The sequence below is a fragment of the Hemicordylus capensis genome, chromosome 1 (genome assembly GCF_027244095.1).
Source record: "Hemicordylus capensis ecotype Gifberg chromosome 1, rHemCap1.1.pri, whole genome shotgun sequence".
Taxonomy (NCBI): domain Eukaryota; kingdom Metazoa; phylum Chordata; class Lepidosauria; order Squamata; family Cordylidae; genus Hemicordylus; species Hemicordylus capensis.
Window position 1 is genome coordinate 313,603,140 of NC_069657.1, and position 18,614 is coordinate 313,621,753.

General features: G+C 48.6%; 1 protein-coding gene across 8 annotated transcripts in view; it reads right to left on the bottom strand.

The window, feature by feature from the left end:
- The window catches only part of CEP162 (centrosomal protein 162), a 95,074-nt gene that overhangs the window by 60,644 nt on the left and 15,816 nt on the right, over window positions 1-18,614 (bottom strand). For all 8 annotated transcript variants that reach the window (XM_053287149.1, XM_053287152.1, XM_053287150.1 and 5 more), the window contains 3 exons: window positions 18,074-18,223; window positions 10,183-10,369; window positions 8,407-8,474 (listed from right to left, as the gene is read on the bottom strand). In XM_053287149.1, coding sequence (XP_053143124.1) covers window positions 8,407-8,474; window positions 10,183-10,369; window positions 18,074-18,223 — 405 coding nt within the window. The remainder of the gene's footprint in view (window positions 1-8,406; window positions 8,475-10,182; window positions 10,370-18,073; window positions 18,224-18,614) is intronic.

Here is an 18,614-nt window from a genome sequence, read left to right on the forward strand (position 1 = left end):
GAAACACGAGCAAGAAGTTATATTAGAATATAAAAAGGTAAGGTGTTGAAGGAGAAATGAGGCAAAAAGACAAGCAAAAGAATATCTCGCAAAATTGAGAAGTTACATGAATGGGGTGTAACGTGTATAGTTAAAGCAAAACTTTAAAAATAAATCCTGCTCTAGCCCTACTAAAAATGATTTAAAAGATCCTCTACAGAAAGTATATCCACTGTGGAAACTGTGTGCAGGCAAAGAGAAGCAGTAGAGCTATCCAAAGGATAAACAGGGCTGCTAAATGGACTCTTGATATGTAATTGCAAGTCAAGTATCAGAAAATGAATTGAAATGGAGTCTTCTTCCGATGCTATGAGCATCACAGGCGCTCACGCTTACAGTGGCAGAAGAGGGGAAGAAGTCCCACGCGGCCACTATCACTCATTCTTCCTGCCTGACCAACATGCTTACAGCACCATTTGTCTCCCCCTAACTCATGAGTAGAGGAAGACGTGAGAAGGGGAAAGGTACATTGGTACTCACCGTGAAGGTGTCTTCTGGCTGGTGTAGAAGAGGTCACCCAACATGGGATTACATCCCTCCACGTGCTCCAGAAGGCAGGAAGTAGTCATACTTAGAAGATCCTTAAACCCTCTGCATGTGGGCGGATCCTCTCAGTACCTAGAACAGCTCAAGCTTCAGAGACACCCATACAGAAAAAACACCAAGAGAAACAACACACACAACAGAACTACGAGCCCGCAAAGGACCCAACAAACAAAACAAAAAACTCAGACTCAGAAGAACTACCCGGGTGGGCCTTGGGTGACCTCTTCTACACCAGCCAGAAGACACCTTCACGGTGAGTACCAATGTACCTTTCTCGGCTGGTGTAGGAGGTCACCCAACATGGGAGATGCCAAAGCACCCACCACGGGCGGGACAGAAAAAAGGCAGAAGAAATCACTGGGTAGGAAGGACCCTCTGGAGAACCCTCCGACCAAAAGCAGCCCTGGAAGCCTCATGGTCATCCAGCTTATAGTGCCTTGAAAACGTGAATGGTGAAGACCACGTTGCCGCCTTGCAAATCTCATCCAGGGAGGCCGCTGACAACAGTGCGGCCGACGTAGCTGCCGATCTGGTAGAGTGAGCCATGACATGGCCTGGCGGCGGTAGATTCTGTGCCTTGTATGACTCCAGGATACATGACCGTACCCATCTAGCAATGATGGAGGAAGACACCTTGGACCCACGTTTCGCCTCCTTAAACGCCACGAATAGCGCATCAGACTTTCGGAAGGCTTGCGTCCTGTCTAGGTAAATCTGTAACGCCCGGCGGACATCCAGGCGGTGCCACTCCTTCTCCGCCCGATGCTTTGGGTCCGGGCAAAAAGATGGAAGATAAATGTCGGCGGACCTGTGAAATGACGAGTTCACCTTAGGAATGAACGACGGGTCCGGGATCAATCTCACAGAGTCCTTGGAGAAAATGCAGAGGTTGCTCTTGACCGACAGAGCTTGAAGTTCCGACACCCTCCTAGCTGACGTGATGGCAATAAGGAAGGCCACCTTCCAGGAGAGCAATTGTAAAGACACCAAACGGAGAGGCTCAAAAGGTGGGAACTGCATACCCCTCAGAACTATGTGGAGATCCCAAGATGGAAAACGATGACACACTGGAGGGAACAGGTGGGTTGCACCCCTCAGAAACTTTCACAGTAGGGGGTGCCTGGCTTGGAAGGAGTTGCGTTGGGGAAATAGCATCTGCACCAGACAAGCCGCCTGTCTCTTCAAAGTGTTAGGCTTTAGACCCAGCGTCAGGCCATCCTGGAGGAAATCCAGAAGATCTCGAAGCTTGCATTCCCTGATCTGCAAGGAGCGCCTGGCAGCCCAGCGCAGGAAAGACCGCCAGGTGGATTGATAGATCTTATTGGTAGAGGGCTTACGAGAGGCTAGGATGGTCTGGATGACACTGTCTGACAGACGTTCTTTCTTTAACAACGACCTTTCAACTTCCAAGCGGTCAGTTGTAACCAATCCGGGTCCGGGTGGAACACTGGACTCTGCTGCAACAGATCTGAGCGCGACGGTAGCCTGAAGGACCCTTCTACCGCTAGGTCTACTATCTCGGAGAACCACGGTCTTCTGGGCCAGTACAGTGCTATGAGGATGAGTGTGGCCCCCGACATTCGCAGCTTCCTCAGGCAATGGGAGAGAAGGGGAAACGGGGGGAAAGCGTACAGTAGAGACCGTGGTCACTGCACCGAAAGTGCGTCTGACGCCTCCGCTCCCCAAGTCGGAAAACGAGAGAAGAATCTGGGCAGCTTGGAATTCTGAGGGGTAGCAAACACGTCTACTAGTGGGGAGCCCAGGATCCGGGTCACCCAGTGAAAGACTGACGGATGAAGACTCCACTCGGCCGGGTGTATCTGCTGCCTGCTCAGCCAGTCGGCTTGAACGTTGGACTTTCCGCTGACATGATGAGCCAGAATGGAAAGGAGATTCATCTCCGCCCAAGAAAGGAGTTCCACCGCCTGAAGGTGAAGGGACCTTGACCTCGTCCCCCCTTGCCTGTTGATGTGTGCCTTTGTAGACACATTGTCCGTGCGGATCAACACATGCTGGCCCGCCACCACTGGGAGAAAAGCCTGTAGGGCTAGGAAGACCGCCCGCAGCTCGAGCCAGTTTATGCTGTGGCGAGCCTCCTCGCTGGACCAGAGACCTTGCGCTGTTTTGTTGAGGAAGTGAGCCCCCCAGCCGGAGAGGCTGGCGTCCGTTGTCACCAGTACCCGGGCTGGCTCTAGGAAAGGTTTCCCTCGCAGAAGGTTCTCTTGCCGGGTCCACCAAACTAGAGACTGCCGCAGACGGAGCTCTGGCTAAATCCACCTGTCCCGCTTGGCAGCAATCCTGTGTTGAAAGGGGAGCAATGCCCATTGGAGTTGGCGTAGGTGGAAACTTGCCCAAGGGACCGAGTCCATTGCCGCCACCATGAGGCCCAGGAGACGCGCCAGTTTCAGGATGCTGGAGGAAGGACGACGAAGGACCTCCCGCACCAGAGAGATGAGGACCTTCCTCCTGTCCTGGGGAAGGAAAAGCCTGCAGGCAGAAGTGTCTATGACCACTCCCAGGTGATGGAGACGCGTGGCTGGGACGAGGTGGCTCTTGCCCTTGTTGATCAGAAAACCGTGGGCCCACAGGAGACACTGTCCTGGTTAGAGCTAACTCCACCTCCGCCGCTGATCTTGCCCTGATCATCAGATCGTCCAAATAGCAATAAAGGTGGACTCCCTCCGTACGTAGGGTGGCCACCAGGGGGCTCAGTACCTTGGTAAAAACGTGAGGCGCCGAGGACAGGCTGAAGGGTAAGGCACGATACTGGTAATGACGCCCCTTGTAACAGAATCTCAGAAGTGGACGGCTGCGGGGGTGGATAGGGACATGCAGATATGCGTCCTGGAGATCTATGAACGCTAGGAAGTCCCCGGCTTGAAGGGCTTCTGCAATGGTGGTTAGGGTCTCCATACGGAAGCGCTTCTTCACCACATACTTGTTGACCGGGCGAAGGTTTAGAACCGCCCTGGCCGAGCCGTCCTTTTTTGGAACGGTGAAAATGATAGAGTAAATCCCCGCTCCCCTCTGGGACCAGGGCACTAGTTCCACCGCCCCTATGTCCAGGATGTGTTGAATGGTCTGCACAAGGCCCCTGTGCTTGACGGGGTTCTTTGATGTAGGAGTGATTAGGAACCTGTCTCTTGGAGTCCTTGTGAGTTCTATTTCATAGCCCCGGGCGATGATGGAGAGGACCCACCGATCTGAGATGGAGTCTTTCCAGGCGGGCAAGAATTCCAAGAGGTGGGCCCCCACCCTGATGCCCTGATTGTCAGGAGTGCTGCTTGGCGCCCCTACCCTGGGGAGGGAAGGGCTGGCGGCCCTGGTAGGAGAAACCCTGTCTACCCTGGGCCCGGGTCCTACCCCACTGGGACCTATAGGGGCGAAAGGAGTCCCTTTGTTTGAACTGAGGTCTGAAACCCCTATTCGCCTGGGGAGACCTACGAGAGGAGCCCTTATCCTCCTTACGGGGCGCCGCGGGGAGCGCCTTCTTTTTGTCTTTGGTCTCAACTAATACCTCTTTTAGGGCTTCATCGCCAAAGAGCTTGCCTCCTGTATAAGGGACCGCTGCGAGGTTGGACTTGGACGTATTGTCCACCTTCCAATATTTCAGCCATATATTACGCCTGGCTGAAATACAGGCACCTATGGCTCTAGCGGAAAAACACACACTGTCGAACGTGGCATCAGCGGCTAAGGCGGCGGCCTTCTGAAGGCGTAGCAGCTTCTTGAGCATCTTAGCCTGATCCGCCGGGGGGTCATTAAGGAGTTCATCCAGCCACAGGACCGAAGCCCTAGACACGAGGGATGCCGTGGTGTTGGCCTGGATGGCCATGGCTGCAGATTCGTGCGCCCTACGAAGGGCAGCCTCCACCTTTTTATCGGCAGGGTCCTTAAATGTAGAATCCCCGTCCTTAGGGACCACCATCCCACTAAGAAGAGCCCCAAAGGGAGCATCAGTGAGGGGGGGCTTTAAGAGCTGATTGGTGTCATCCTCAAAATTATAGAGCCTAGCAGCCGAGGCTGTGGCACGCTTGGAGGATGACAGGGCCTCCCATTCCTCCTTGATGGAGGCAGTAAAACCCTCAGGCATAATAGCCCTGTGTTGGGGGACTTTTGACTGAGGAAGGACAAGCGAACCCTTAGAAAGAGCGTCCAGCTCCTGGGGAGATACAGGCTTAAGGCCCAGGGCCAGAAGGGACTGGTTGATGACGGGTTGTGCCTCTTCCAATAGGGACAGCCTCTGATAGTTGGATCCTTGCTCCCTTCCCTGGGGGAGCTCCCCCTCCTCGCATGAGGACAAGGGAGACACCTCGTCGCCCTCAAGGCCAGAGACTGGAGGATGGTCAGGTCGGTACACATCAGGGGACTCCTCCCCCGAAACAGCGGAGGAATGGCGGTCCCATGGGCCAGAATAGGGCTTGGTTCTCAAGGCGCGCCGAAGGCGCTTACGGGTGGGGGACCCATCACCCGAAGAGGAGGAGGAGGAGGAGGTGGTGGTGGAGGAGGAGGGGAACCTAGCCCTCCGTCTCCTAGAGGACTTAGAAGGGGGCCGCTTCCGAAGAGCAGCAATAACTGTCTTTAACACTGCCTCCTCAATAAGGCCCTTCAACGCTGCAGAGCTAAGTTCCACATTGGCCCCAGTCAGCTGTTCGCCCAGCCGGGGGGAGCCCTGCCGATCCTGGGGAGGGGGGTGACTAAGCTCTTCCCCGCTCCCCCTCGAAGGTCCCGCTCTCACCACCTCCAGTCCGGACTGCAGTTCCTCCTGGCTGCCGGATGTCGGCCCAAGAGTCGCCCCTGCTGCCGCTCGTGCAGCCTGCGTTTCAGCGCTGCTATCGTCCCCGAGTGGAGGAGGGGATCCAAGGCGCTCGAAACTGGGCTCGCCCTCGACTTGCTGAGCCGAACGGGCAGCCGCCGGCGAGAGGTGGGGCGGAGAAGTAGCAGCCGCCTCCTGAACAGGTCTCGCGGCCGCGGGAGGCTGCGAAGCCCGCTGGCGCCTAACGGAGGTTGAGGAACGCTCCCTGTGGGATCGCCGCCTCTTCTTCTTTCTGGCCGAGAGCGGGGTGCGGGGATCGTCGTGCCCAGCCTGAGCTCGAGCATCCAGATCCCGGCCGCCATGATGGTGAGGGGAATGCTGCGGTTCAGATATTGCGGAGCGGCTCCCCCTGGCGGCCGACATGCCAATCTCCTCTGCTACAACGGCCCGTTTGGGCGGGAAAGAACACTGGCGTGCTGCGAACTCCCTCCTCGCAAGGAGACCCACTCCCTTTCTGGAAGCTATTCGATAGAGGCGCTCGCCCAAGAAGCAGGGAGGGGAGAGGTAGGGAGGGAGAGGCAGGGAGAAAAAGATTGAAAGCTCTTTTTTTTTTTGAAGGCGAGAGGAGGAAGAAAACTAGAAGGACAAGAAAGAGCCGAGAGGAACAAGGCTGACGGTAGGAATAAGAAGGAAGCTATAGATCAAGGAGAAGCGAGCTGAGAGCGAGTGCTACCTCTGGAGCGAAGGCAGGAAGTAGAACTGAGAGGATCCGCCCACATGCAGAGGGTTTAAGGATCTTCTAAGTATGACTACTTCCTGCCTTCTGGAGCACGTGGAGGGATGTAATCCCATGTTGGGTGACCTCCTACACCAGCCGAGAATGCTCCATAAGCTGCTTCACCAGCGATTCTGTGAGCACAAACCTGGCTTGATCCAGGTTGCAGCTGACGGAATTACCAGTGGACACACAGCGCATCCCACTTCAGACAAACAATGCCATAAGCACGTCTGTCAGATGGGGGTGGGTGGGTGATAACGGCAGGGCGGGACTTCGTCCCCACTTTTGCCGTTGTCAACATGAGGGCCTGTGGCACTCATAAGGTCTGAAGAGGACTAAGCTGTACTGCAAAAGCTGGTGACTACGGTAAAAACTGCAAGATGTTGTTCAACATTCACCATTTCTGCCACGCTTTCGACATGTTCGCTTAGAACACTGTTCTTCATTGCTTGGTCTGTGGGCCACTGGCAGGCCCCCTTGCCTCTCTCTCACTCCCCTCCCCCCTTGCCGATAGGGTGCGCTTCCTCCTCCGCAGGCCTGTGCTTGGCTCAGCAGCCCTCCCCCCCGCCTGGTGTGTGCCTTCCTCCCGTGCTACCAGAACGCACCTCAACAGGCAACTTCCCATCTTCTTTACCCGGCAGCAGCAGCCACTACTCCTGCAGGCTGCCGCCATTCACAACTGAGATCCGCTGGTACTGAGAAGCAGGGAGGTCGTTTCTCCCTGCTTCTCAACACCCTCAGATATCAGCCTGCAGGAGCAGCGGCTGCCATCACCACTGCCCAGTAAGGAAGACAGGTAGGGGGGTGCACTGGGTCAAGCACAGGCCTGTGGTAGGAGTGGGGGAAGGGCACGTGCCCCTGCAGTGGCGGGGGGGGGGGAAGGGCGCATGCCCTAATGGCTCCGACTACAAAATTAGAGAAGATCACTGACTTAGAACATAAGAACAGTGTTCCTAGGTCAGAAGAAAAGCATATCTGTTCCAGCACTCTGTCTCCAACAGCAGGAAGCAATATACTCCTATTCGTTCCTGGTACATAAGCTCTGAATATTGAGGCTCCACTTGAAGCTTTCATAGACAGTACTCACTGAATATCTTTAGGGAAATGGGCATCCCAGAACATCTCATTGTTCTCATGAGAAACCTATATACAGGAAAGGAAGCCACAGTCCAGATGGAACATGGTGAAACAGACTGGTTCCAGATCGGCAAAAGGAGTAAGACAAGGCTGTATACTTCTTCCTTTATTCAATTTATATGCTGAACATATACTGAGAGAAGCTGGATTGGAAGAAGATGAGTTTGCTTTTAAAGTTGAAGGAAGAAACATCAATAACCTGCGCTACGCTGATGACACCACTCTGATAGCTGAGAATGTGGATGATCTGCAAGTTCTAGTAATGAAAGTCAAGGAGCACAGTGAAAAAATCGGACTATGACTAAATGTAAAGAAGACTAAACTAATGACAACAGGTACAGCAACCAGTCTCAGAACTGACAATGAAAACATTGAAGTGGTGGATAGCTTCTGCCTTTTAGGATCAACTGTCAACAGTAAAGGATCCCGCAGTCAAGAAATACGCCACAGACTAGCACATGGTAGGGTTGCAATGAAGGAAAGGATATTTAGATGCCGTGACGTGTCTACACCTACAAAGATTAGAATAATTCAGACAATGGTTTTCCCTGTGACACTCTATGGATGTGAAAGCTGGACTTTGAAGAAGCAAGATAAAAAAGCATTGACGCTTTTGAACTTTGGTGCTGGAGAAGACTTGAGGATACCATGGACAGCCAGGAAAACAAACAAATGGATCACAGAACAAGTCAATCCAGAATTTTCACTTGAGGCACAAATGACCAGGCTCAAACTATCATACTTTGGACACATTATGCGAAAACCCAGCTCCCTTGAGAAGCCTATAATGCTGGGGAAAGTTGAAGGAAAGAGAAGAAAAGGACGACCAGCAGCAAGGTGGATGGACTCGATTACAACAGCAGTGAATGCACCACTAGGAGATCTTAAAGACCAAGTTAAAGACAGATCATCCTGGAGAGAATCTATCTATGTGGTCACTAAGAGTTGACACTGACTTGATGGCACTTAATCAATCACTCACTCACTGAACACCCATCATGAAGTTATTTATAACAGCTATCTATGCTACTAGCTGTTACAACATCCTACAGTAACAGATTCCATAAATTATGCATTGTTCATAAACAGTTGGCTAAAAAACAAATTAAGCATTGAACAAATTATTTGAGAATCACTGAAGTACTCTTACCAGATTTTTCACAATTCTTGGGTTCTTCTTCATTTGCCTCCTCTACCTGTTTCACATCTGGGTGATTTCTACAAAAAATTACAGCATTATTTATAACAAAATACCTTTCATTAAGCATGAGACTGAAGGGATTCTTTCTAATATTTGTAATTTAGATGGCTCCTTTTTCTGGCAACTACTGTAACAGCCAGAATTAGATTAACTGGGGCTTAATCTAATAGTTAAATCCAGCTGATGCACAGATAAATTTTCTCCCTTGGCTCTTAACAGCACTGTAAGAGTGCCTTACAGGACTTCCACAACAGACTTTAATATTCTAATCAGATGTCATATAAGAGCACCATATTTCTGATCCATAAAACACTTGAAGATGTGGTTCAGGTATTAAAATTTGGAGGATCAACTGAACTTCCATGCCACCAAAACCAATCCAATCCTTTATTAAAGTCACAGACCAGTACAATAATAGTACATACACACAGAAAGCCCAACAGAGTAAACCATAAAAGTTGTAATATTATATATACACGTTAAACCTCAAAACAGAAAAGCTAAGTTAAATTTATAATGAGCTCCTGGTGAATCTTGCTGGCTACCAAACAAAACTTAGCCACATTAGGAGATATTAAATCATTCTGGTCAGCTAGAAGATAATCAAGATTTATGCCACCATAAATCTTCAAAATCTTAACACCAGCCACTGATAACTGCATCTTTCACTTACTGAATCAAGATCAAAAATTCCAACATTTGGAAAAGCTAACACACCCATTATGTATAGCTATGATATATGACTGAACTTGCTCAGTTTGGTTAGATCAAAGTAGAGCTTGTGAATGGTGGATTTTGTTTGGGCATACACAGATCAGGTTCCTGCTGCAATAGTTGCCCAGGATATCTAGCTGTTTTTGCAGTCCAACATGCATTTGAAAAAGATGCACAATAGTATCAGTGTACAGCAGGAGAGATACTTGCACTGTAATATACCCTGGGTAACCTTTCTGTTTTTAAGGCTCATGGCTGAAACAAGTAAAAGCAAAATACATTTTTAAAAAATTCTTCAAGACATGCATTGTACATCGCTTGATGGTTGGTATTCTGTGTATATCCATGCATGTTCTATTATGTCGGCATCTGACAAATCATTCAACAAAGATTATTTTGGAACCCCTAAACTTTTAATGAAAGTTTACAAGCCGCAACTTTGTCGTCTCCATGGCCAGAGACGAAAGCTTAAGATTGCCTGGAGCATCTGTTAATGCATAAGTTATAGAAATGCCTTGCTGAATCAGTCCAAAGTTCTGTCTAGTTCTCACAATAGCCAGCCAGATGTTCCTGGGAAATGCACTCCCAGACAGGCATAAAGGAGACTGCTAAGCCTGTTGCCTATCCACCAGGTATAAGAAGTTATCGACCCTGGAATGAGGGTGAGTTTCTAATAGTCTGGAGGCAACACTTCCCTTCCATACCTCCTACTCATTCTTCTCTCACATCTACTGTGCTTATCCCTCTCCACACCATGTCTCACTCTACAGCCTGTCCTTGGTTTTGAATGCTGCAAAACTTAACACATTTGCAACCACAATAATGCACATCATGCTTTGGCAAAGCATGACTATTTCATTTGCATAACCTCTTCTGAGCACATATTTGGAGTTTTGTTTTTTTCACCCATAGTGTCCTGTTTAAGATACTCATAGAGAAATTACCAGGAGCAGGCCCCAAACCTTTCAAGTTCTGAATATTACAAATTTAAGTTGCACTTATTTATTTTACCGTAGAAATGCTTGTAACACTTCAGAATTGTTAGAGTCCAGCTCCTTATTTAATCTCGAATAGTCAATGGTAGATGATGCCCCTTTCTCAAGGTTAGCAAAGAACCTCTCCTTTTCCTCTTGTTCTTCCAAAGTATCCAGTCCAACTCCCTCCAAATTCTCAAGAGGCCCTGAAGCCACAACTGAATCTAAATTTGAAAAGCATTTTTATATCAGTAACATAAAACATATACATCAAAGCTGTAGATTAACATACACCAATTTTCATACATGGCTTACAGTGGCAGACTACTTAATGTGGCCCATACACTGCTGTAAACAAGAATACAAACTAGTGTTCAGATCTATAATGCCACCATATAAAAACAGGTTGTTTACCTGTAACAGGTGATCTGGTAGTAAGGCCTCGACATTCATAAAAATGTGTTCTGCGCCTGCGCAGGACAACTTCGGGTTATATTGATTAGCTCCTCGCGATGCCTTTTAACTGCCTCTGCACGAGCCGTGCAGTACCTATACTGGCAGTTAGGCGTCAGTTGCTCAATTTCTGAATGGCCGCCTGGCAGTTTAAAGAGTCAATGTCATCCACAGGAACCTTAAGCTGGCGATGATAATTAGCATCACATTCACTTGTATTCCGAAGGAATGCAACGTTTCAATCGCTTGCACTCTGCAGCGGGGCCGGCTGGGAGGGTTTTATGAATGTCGAGGCCTCACTACCAGATCACCTGTTACAGGTAAGCAACCTGTTTATCTGGATAGTGAGGCCTCGACAAACATAAAAATGGGTGAATCACGAGCTGCCCAAATGGTGGTGGGCAATGCAAGCTATTGAAGCACCCTATGCAGAACGGCCCTGCCAAATTGTGCCGCCTCTACAGAGCGAAGGTTCAGTGCATAATACTTCACAAAGGTCTGGTCCGAGGACCAGGTGGCCGCCATACATATATCCTTGAATCTTATTCCTGAAAGATGAGCTGCTGAGGCAACGTGAGCCCTTGTTGAATGGGCTCTAATAGTGGATGGCGGAGTGACTCCCTGTATATCATAGGCCATCTTAATGAGTTCCACTAACCAGAAGGACAGCTTCTGGCGGGAGGGCTGAAGGCCCCGGTTCTTTCCATTCAAGGCAATGAAAAGATTCTTTGTCTTTCTCATCTCTCTTGTTCTTTGCAGGTAGAAAAGGATGGTCCTCCGCATGTCCAGCATGTGCAAAGAAGCTTCCAGCGGTGTGGATGTATTCCTGTAAAAGGTAGGTAAAACCACGTCTGCATTTAAGTGAAAATCAGTTACTATTTTCGGGTGGAATTCCGAGTCCAAACACATAACTACCATGTCTGGAAAGAATTGAGTATATGGTTCATCTATTCGAAGAGCAAGTAATTCGCTCACGCGTTTAGCAGATGTGATTGCCACCAGGAATAAAGCCTTTAATGTTACTAACTTTAAAGAAGCAGTGGCCATAGGTTCAAACGGTCTCTCCATCAAAGCTGAGAGCACCAAGGAGAGGCTCCACTTGTCGGATGGTCTTTTTATTGGGGGGTATAGATTACTCAACCCCTTCAAAAACTCCTTGCAGTTAGGATGAGTAAACAACGTCTTTTGATTCCAGCCACCGTGATGAGCAGAAATGGCTGCTAAATGAACTTTTATAGACGCATTGGCCAATCCATTGGATTCCAAGGAGGTTACGTATAGCAATACCTCCCTCACAGAGGCCTCCTTTGGTTCGAACTGGTGCTCTGTGGCATACAGCGAGAATCTTCCCCATTTGCAGAGATAATTCCTCCTAGTCGACTTCCTCTTGCTGTTCTTTAATATCTTCTTCAGCAACCCACTTTCCATGCTGTCAGATTGAGGACTGACAGGTTGGGGTGGAGTATTTGTCCTTCTTGTTGATATATCTGGTCCCTCTGCTGTGGCAACCTCTTGAACGTATGGTTCGATAGTCGTAAGAGTTGCGGGAACCACGGCTGTCTGGGCCACCAAGGTGCTACAACAATCGCCCTGGTGTTGTCCTGTAAAAGCTTGGCTACAACCCTGTTCAACAGGGGATATGGAGGGTATAAATAAAACATACTTTGCGTCCATCGGTACTGGAAGGCATCTCCCTTCGACAGGAGGCCCTCCCCCATTCTGGAACAGTATTGGCTGCATTTCTTGTTTCCTGCTGTCGCAAACTGGTCGACAGTTGGGGTCCCCCAGGCGAGGAATATCTCCAACAACGGTGGGTTGAGCTCCCACTCATGTTGCTGAAGGACAGGAGATCTGCTCAAGGTGTCCGCTAGGACATTGTCCTGCCCCCTTATGTGTATAGCCACCAGGTGTATGTGATGTGCAATGCACCAGTTCCATATCTGGAGCCCTAGATGGCACAATGGCTTTGACACCGTTCCTCCTTGATTGTTTACGTAGGCGACTGAGGTGGTATTGTCCATCTGAAGTTGCAGTACCCCCTCCTGAATGACATCCTGAAAGGCTTGCAGCGCCTTGTAGGCTGCCAGAAGCTTCAGGAAATTGATGTGATACTCCTTCTCTCGGTGATTCCACCGGCCTTGTGCTCTGTGGACTCCCAAATGAGCTCCCCATCCGAGCATGGAGGCGTCTGTGGTCAGTGTACAAGTGGGTATCGGGGTCCGAAACGGCATCCCTTCCTGCATATTCGCATCCTTTGTCCACCACCGCAATGAGTCTAGGACTGCATGCGGAATTTGAAGGGGCAGATCCTGGGGATCCACATTGGGGCGAAAAACATCCAGGTACCACATCTGTAGTTTCCTCGTGCGAAGCTTTGTATAGCGAACAGTAGTGGTACAAGAGGCCATCAGGCCCAATAGGACCTGGATTGATCTGGCCTGTTGATGTGGAGTGGCACGAAAGTGTAACACCATCTCCTTTATTCGATGGAATCAGTCCTGCGGGAGGAACGCCCTCTGGCAGTCCATGTCTAGCTCTGCACCGATATACCTTAGGCGCTTCGAGGGAGTAAGGTGAGACTTCTCCCAGTTGATTCGTATGCCCAGGTCGCTCAATAGTGCAGTCACTGTTTGTATGTGGCCATCCAATTGAGTATTGGACCTTGCTGTAATAAGCCAGTCGTCGAGATACGAAAATATCAAAATTCCTTGTGTTCGCAGGTAGGCAATGATCACAGCCATGCACTTTGTGAACACTCGTGGGGCAGTCACCAGGCCAAAGGGCAGGACATTGTACTGGAAGATCCGACTGCCCAGCATGAAATGTAAATATCTCCTGTGGGACTCCTGAATTCCGATGTGAAAGTAGGCATCTTTCAAATCCAACGTTGCAATCCATTGCTCTTGGTGAAGAAGAGGCAGGATTGCTTGAAGCGTTATCATTCGAAATTTCCTCAAGTCGACATAAAGGTTCAGCCACCTGAGATCCATGATTGGGCAAATGCCCCCGTCCCTCTTGGGTATTTGGAAGTACTTTGAATAGAAGCCTGTCAGAGCATGAGCCCACGGAACCGGTGAAATCGCTTCCTTGTCCAACAGAACCTTGACTTCCTCCTCTAGTGTTTCCGTTTCTGGGGTATATTTTATCCCATTGAATTGAGGAAGAGTCTTGAATTCGATAGCATAACCTGTCCTGATTATACGCAGGACCCAGCAATCTGATGTTATATGTTGCCATGCTTGGATATGGCTTGCCAGTTTGATGGTGTATCTGGTTTGCAACAAGGTGATGTTGTTCCTTGTGGTTCTGTTGGATAAGCTTCGCTGTTTCGGTTGCTTCAGTCCCAGTAATTGTGGGCTCTGGGAGCAATCAAAGATGTTGTTTCAGCTGCTGTGCCGGCTTATTACGGCCCTGCTGTTCTGGCTTGTTTCTTTGTGTGTAATTTCTCTGATTGTATCGATTAAAGGGTCTCTTATACTCTTTGCGCTCATTCCTTCTGTAAGAGTTCTGTCTCCGTTGATACGGTTGAAACCGATTACTTGTAAAGCGCTGTGCTGCGAATGTCTTTGCTGTAAACTTAGACTTCAAGTGTTCCATAGTATCATCTGTTTGCTCTGCAAACAGGCCTTTCCCATCAAATTGTAACGACTCTATGCGGTCACGCATATCCTGCATCAAAGTGGTCGACCGTAGCCATGCATGGCGTCGCAAAATCACAGTAGTTGTTAGAGAGTGCAATTCTGACTCTGCCAAGTGTTTAGCATTCGCCAATTGTTGGCGTGTAGCTGTCATGGTTTTCACAAAAACAGTATCAAAACACCTTTGAAATTCCTCTGATGTCAAAAAGGATCTCTGTGCATGGAGATTTCCCCACAAAGTGTAAGTATATTTTGCCAGACAAGCTATGTAGACAAGATTTTAATGGATAGGCAGGCTGTAGAGTAAGCCTTTCTAGCAAGCACATAAAACTTCCTGCCCTCCTTGTCTGCTGGTGTGGTATGCCTCCTCCCTGATTTCGCCAAAGAGGCACAGTCAATAACCAGCGAATTAGGTACTGGGTGTGTAATTAGATGTTCATTATCTTTTCCTCTTATTCTGTATATAGATTCCAGATGCCTTGAAGTAGCTGTGGAAGACTGCAAGACCTCCCATGCTGATTTAGCCGCCTTTGTGATCACTGGGAGTATTGGTAGGTAAACTGGTTGCGAGCCAGACAACTTTTAAAAGAAATTATAAACGGGGTCATCCAAATCTGTTGTCTTTTGAGTGAAATCGAGACCCAGAACTTCTGCCATTTCAGCTACTTGCTGATTGTAAGACCTCATCTCCTCCGTAGGTGAATCAGCAGGAAGAGGCACGACATTTGGACTGGGGTCATTTGGAAGCTCATCTTCTGAATCGTCATTGGGGCTATCCTTCGAGGAGTTTGAAGAGAATTCCTCTTCATCCTCAGCAGAGGAGGAAGGCACGGCATCAGGTACGTCAGTCGACTCTGAGGGTACAGTCTCCCTATGACCAGCACGTAACATCTGGTTGCCTTGTGTCAACAGTGGAGGCAATGAGGTCTGAATCGAAACCGTTCTGATAGGGCAAGACAGTGAGATGGCAGCCTGAACTGAAGAATCCTGAACCTGAGGTTTGCATAGACATGGTTCTAAGGTCTGTACTGCATTACTTATGCCCATGGGTCCCTTCTTTAAAGGAGTATTAGTCTGAACAGAAATTGAAGTGCAAGGTGGAACACTAGGTGTTGTCTGAGTCGTGGCAGCCACAGAGCGTTCTGGAAATTGGGGTCTGTTTAGCTTTTCTAACTGCCATTCTCTAAACAACATATACTCTTTAGCAGACAAAGTGATGTTAGCATCACCCCACCCCCTCAATGGACACAAACCAATAGGTGTTCTCAGAGCAGGAGTGAGTGAAAGTGTCTTAGGAGGAGGAAGCCTAATATTATCTTCATCCACATCCAGACCTTGGGAAATAAACCCCTGGAAAGTAGAGGCGGAAGGGGTTGTGTTCCCAGACTGAAGGAGTTGTAGGAGGTCAGGGTCTATCTCTACGCTCCCCTCCCCTGGTGTAACTTCAACATGCATGCCATCATCCAAGCATGCCCGTTCAGCTTGAGAAGGCACTATGTATTCCCCGTTTGCAGGGGATGTATCAACATCAGCGCTCGGAGCGATTCTTGACGTCGAAGGAGAGGCTGCTGCTGATATTGTGGGTGGTTCTGGAGCCCTAGACAGCGGAGTCAGTGTTTTCGATGTCGAAGGAATGCCTCTCCGCTTCAACTTAGTTGCAGCGCGATCTTTGATCTTGGCGGCATTGCCGCAGTGCCGCTTGTGAGTTCGATGTCAAGGCGGTGTTACCGCGCTCGACATCGAGGCTGGAGTTGAAGGCAAATGCCGAGGGGTTGGTGCAGGCGACAGGGACCCTACTCTGTTTCTCAGCAGCTCAGCTTGTAACTTTGAGGGAGATGGAGTGGTATGCCGTGAGGCTGAAGCCGGAGTTGCCTTCCTCCTCTTCGTAGTATGAGGCGGCGGTGAAGAGCACAGGCACTTTAGGCTGCTGCTGCTGGCTACTGAGGGCTCTTTGAATAAGCTCAGTTTTGTAGCCTTAATAGAGGTCCCCATGGCATTGGGAGCTGTGCTCGAGGGTTTAGACTGCGTATGAGCAGCCCTCGGCAGGGAGGAAGAGGCTGTCGGGCGGAGCGTGTCCTCCATTAACAAAACCTTTAGCCGCCCCGCCCTATTCTTCAGAGTTTGCCTCGAGAATGATTTACAAATAGGGCAAGCAGTCGTGGAGTGCTCTTCTCCCAGGCAGAGGAGACAAAGTTGATGACCGTCTGTTGACGGAAGCTTAGCCCTGCAGCAAATGCACCGCTTAAAGGTGGTCTTCTTGCTCACAGATGTACTCATGGGCACAGGAGTTTGCCGCCGTCATGTTTATCTCTTTAATATTTTAATAACCTTTGCCATAGTTGTGACAGGGGGAAGTAGGGACACAGTTCAAGGTTTAGTGACAAATGAAGGACAGAGATCCAAACGTTAAACGTTGCCGTTTGGTGTTGCCAATCCGAGATAAAAAAACAGGACAGAGTTTTAATCGTTAGGTTTTGCCATTCGTCGTTGCCGATCCGAGTCAATCTGTGTGTTTGCTAAAGCTTATAGCTTATGTTTAGGTGGTAAGCAAAAAATGTCGTTTTCTGAGTAAAATTACAAATTCACTATACGAGGAGCAACAAAGTTTCCAAGGTCCGAACGCAGCAGCGGTCAGAAAGAAACTGAGCAACTACGCCTAACTGCCAGTATAGGTGCTGCACGGCTCGTGCAGAGGCAGTTAAAAGGCGTTGCGAGGAGCTAATCAATATAACCCGAAGTTGTCCTGAGCAGGCGCAGAACCCATTTTTATGTCTGTCGAGGCCTCACTATCCAGATCATGACTTTATCCTAAACATTTGCTCCATCCAGATTCATAGGTACTCAGATGTACACACCCCTCTATTGAATTCCATTTCAACAGCCAAAGTCAATCTATGACTACAGAAGAATGTGTGTGCAGACTGGTTCTCTTAACTGAAGCCAACAGGAAGAAATTCATAATAGGAGAGCTCTGTGAGATCCAGAAAAGGGAGTTCTGTGTGCTTTTTAGTTTGTGAGCTCTTTGGGAACAGGGAACCATCTTCTTCATTTTTTATTTATGTACACCACTTTAAGAGCATTTGATGAAAAACAGTATATAAATATTCATAGTAATAGTATGTGCATCAGAGCTCCCATGCTAGGAACAGATGACTGTACTGTGGCAATTTATGCAGTGGGTGCACTTCAAAGAAACCCAAAGCCCTGTTAATTAATGTGGGACTTAAGAGCATCACACTGAGTTGAGCCAGTGCTTAACAGCCTAACAGCTCTCGCACAACTCCCCCAGCCCTAATACTTCTGAGCACTGCCCATACTTCGGAAGTGCTCTGTAAGAGTTGAAACACATTACTGAGGGTCAGCGATGTGTTTCTAACAGAGCAGTTCTAAAGCAGTGCTCACAAGTATTAGCCCTTTTGCACCAAAGTGCATGCGCAAGACTAGAACAGATGTGCAAGGGCTCCTGGCATGTCCCTGCAGGCCCTCCTAACACACATGTTTTGTTTGTCAGGATGTCAGCCACTGTGTTTTAAATCAGAGATTCTCAACGTTGGGTCCCCAGGTGTTATTTGACTTCAATTCCCATAATCCCCAACCAAAGGGGATTTTGGTTGGGGAGTCTGGAAGTTGAAGTCCAATAACATCTGGGGACCCAACGTTGAGAATCCCCGTTTTAAATTATGGTGCCACCATAAAAACAGATATATCACCGCTCTTAACCAATTGATAATATATCTCTGTGTAAAATTCCGTAATACTATATAAGCGATATGTTGCTAACCAGATAAAAGTCTAGTGGAGTGAGGAGAAAAATCCAAGAGTCTCACACATTATTACCATTAGTTTCCAGACTATCTCTGCTTAAGGAGACAGAAACACCACCAGTTTGTTGGAGCTGAGCAACTTCGACATGATCTTCATCCACTTCTTGAATAGAATGGGAAAGCCTCTGTGACTTCAGAAAGCTACCGCCTGATCCATGCACCCCTTAAAACAAAGAAAAATGAAGATCATGGATCTTGATACCAATACCTATACTGGCATACATGAATACTTTGAATGATAAAGTGTACTTTATTATTAAGATCTCATTGCTGTTTACACATCAGCTGGAATCTAAGAAGCCAAACAAAGTGTTTTGCCCTCCTCCAGAAGCCCCTCCTGGAGGGTGGAGTCCCCTCCGCAGCAGCAATGAGGTGTGAGGCTACAGCTGAACGAGAACATCAATATGCTCAACCCTATCCCAATTCATGCACAGAAAAACACTATGCTTGTGTAGGAACTGCTCGGATCCCAGCTAGCACTTTTTATTTCCAACTTTTTCTACCCAGACCCTATTGTACAATAACTTAATAGTCTAGCAACATCACTCTCCAGG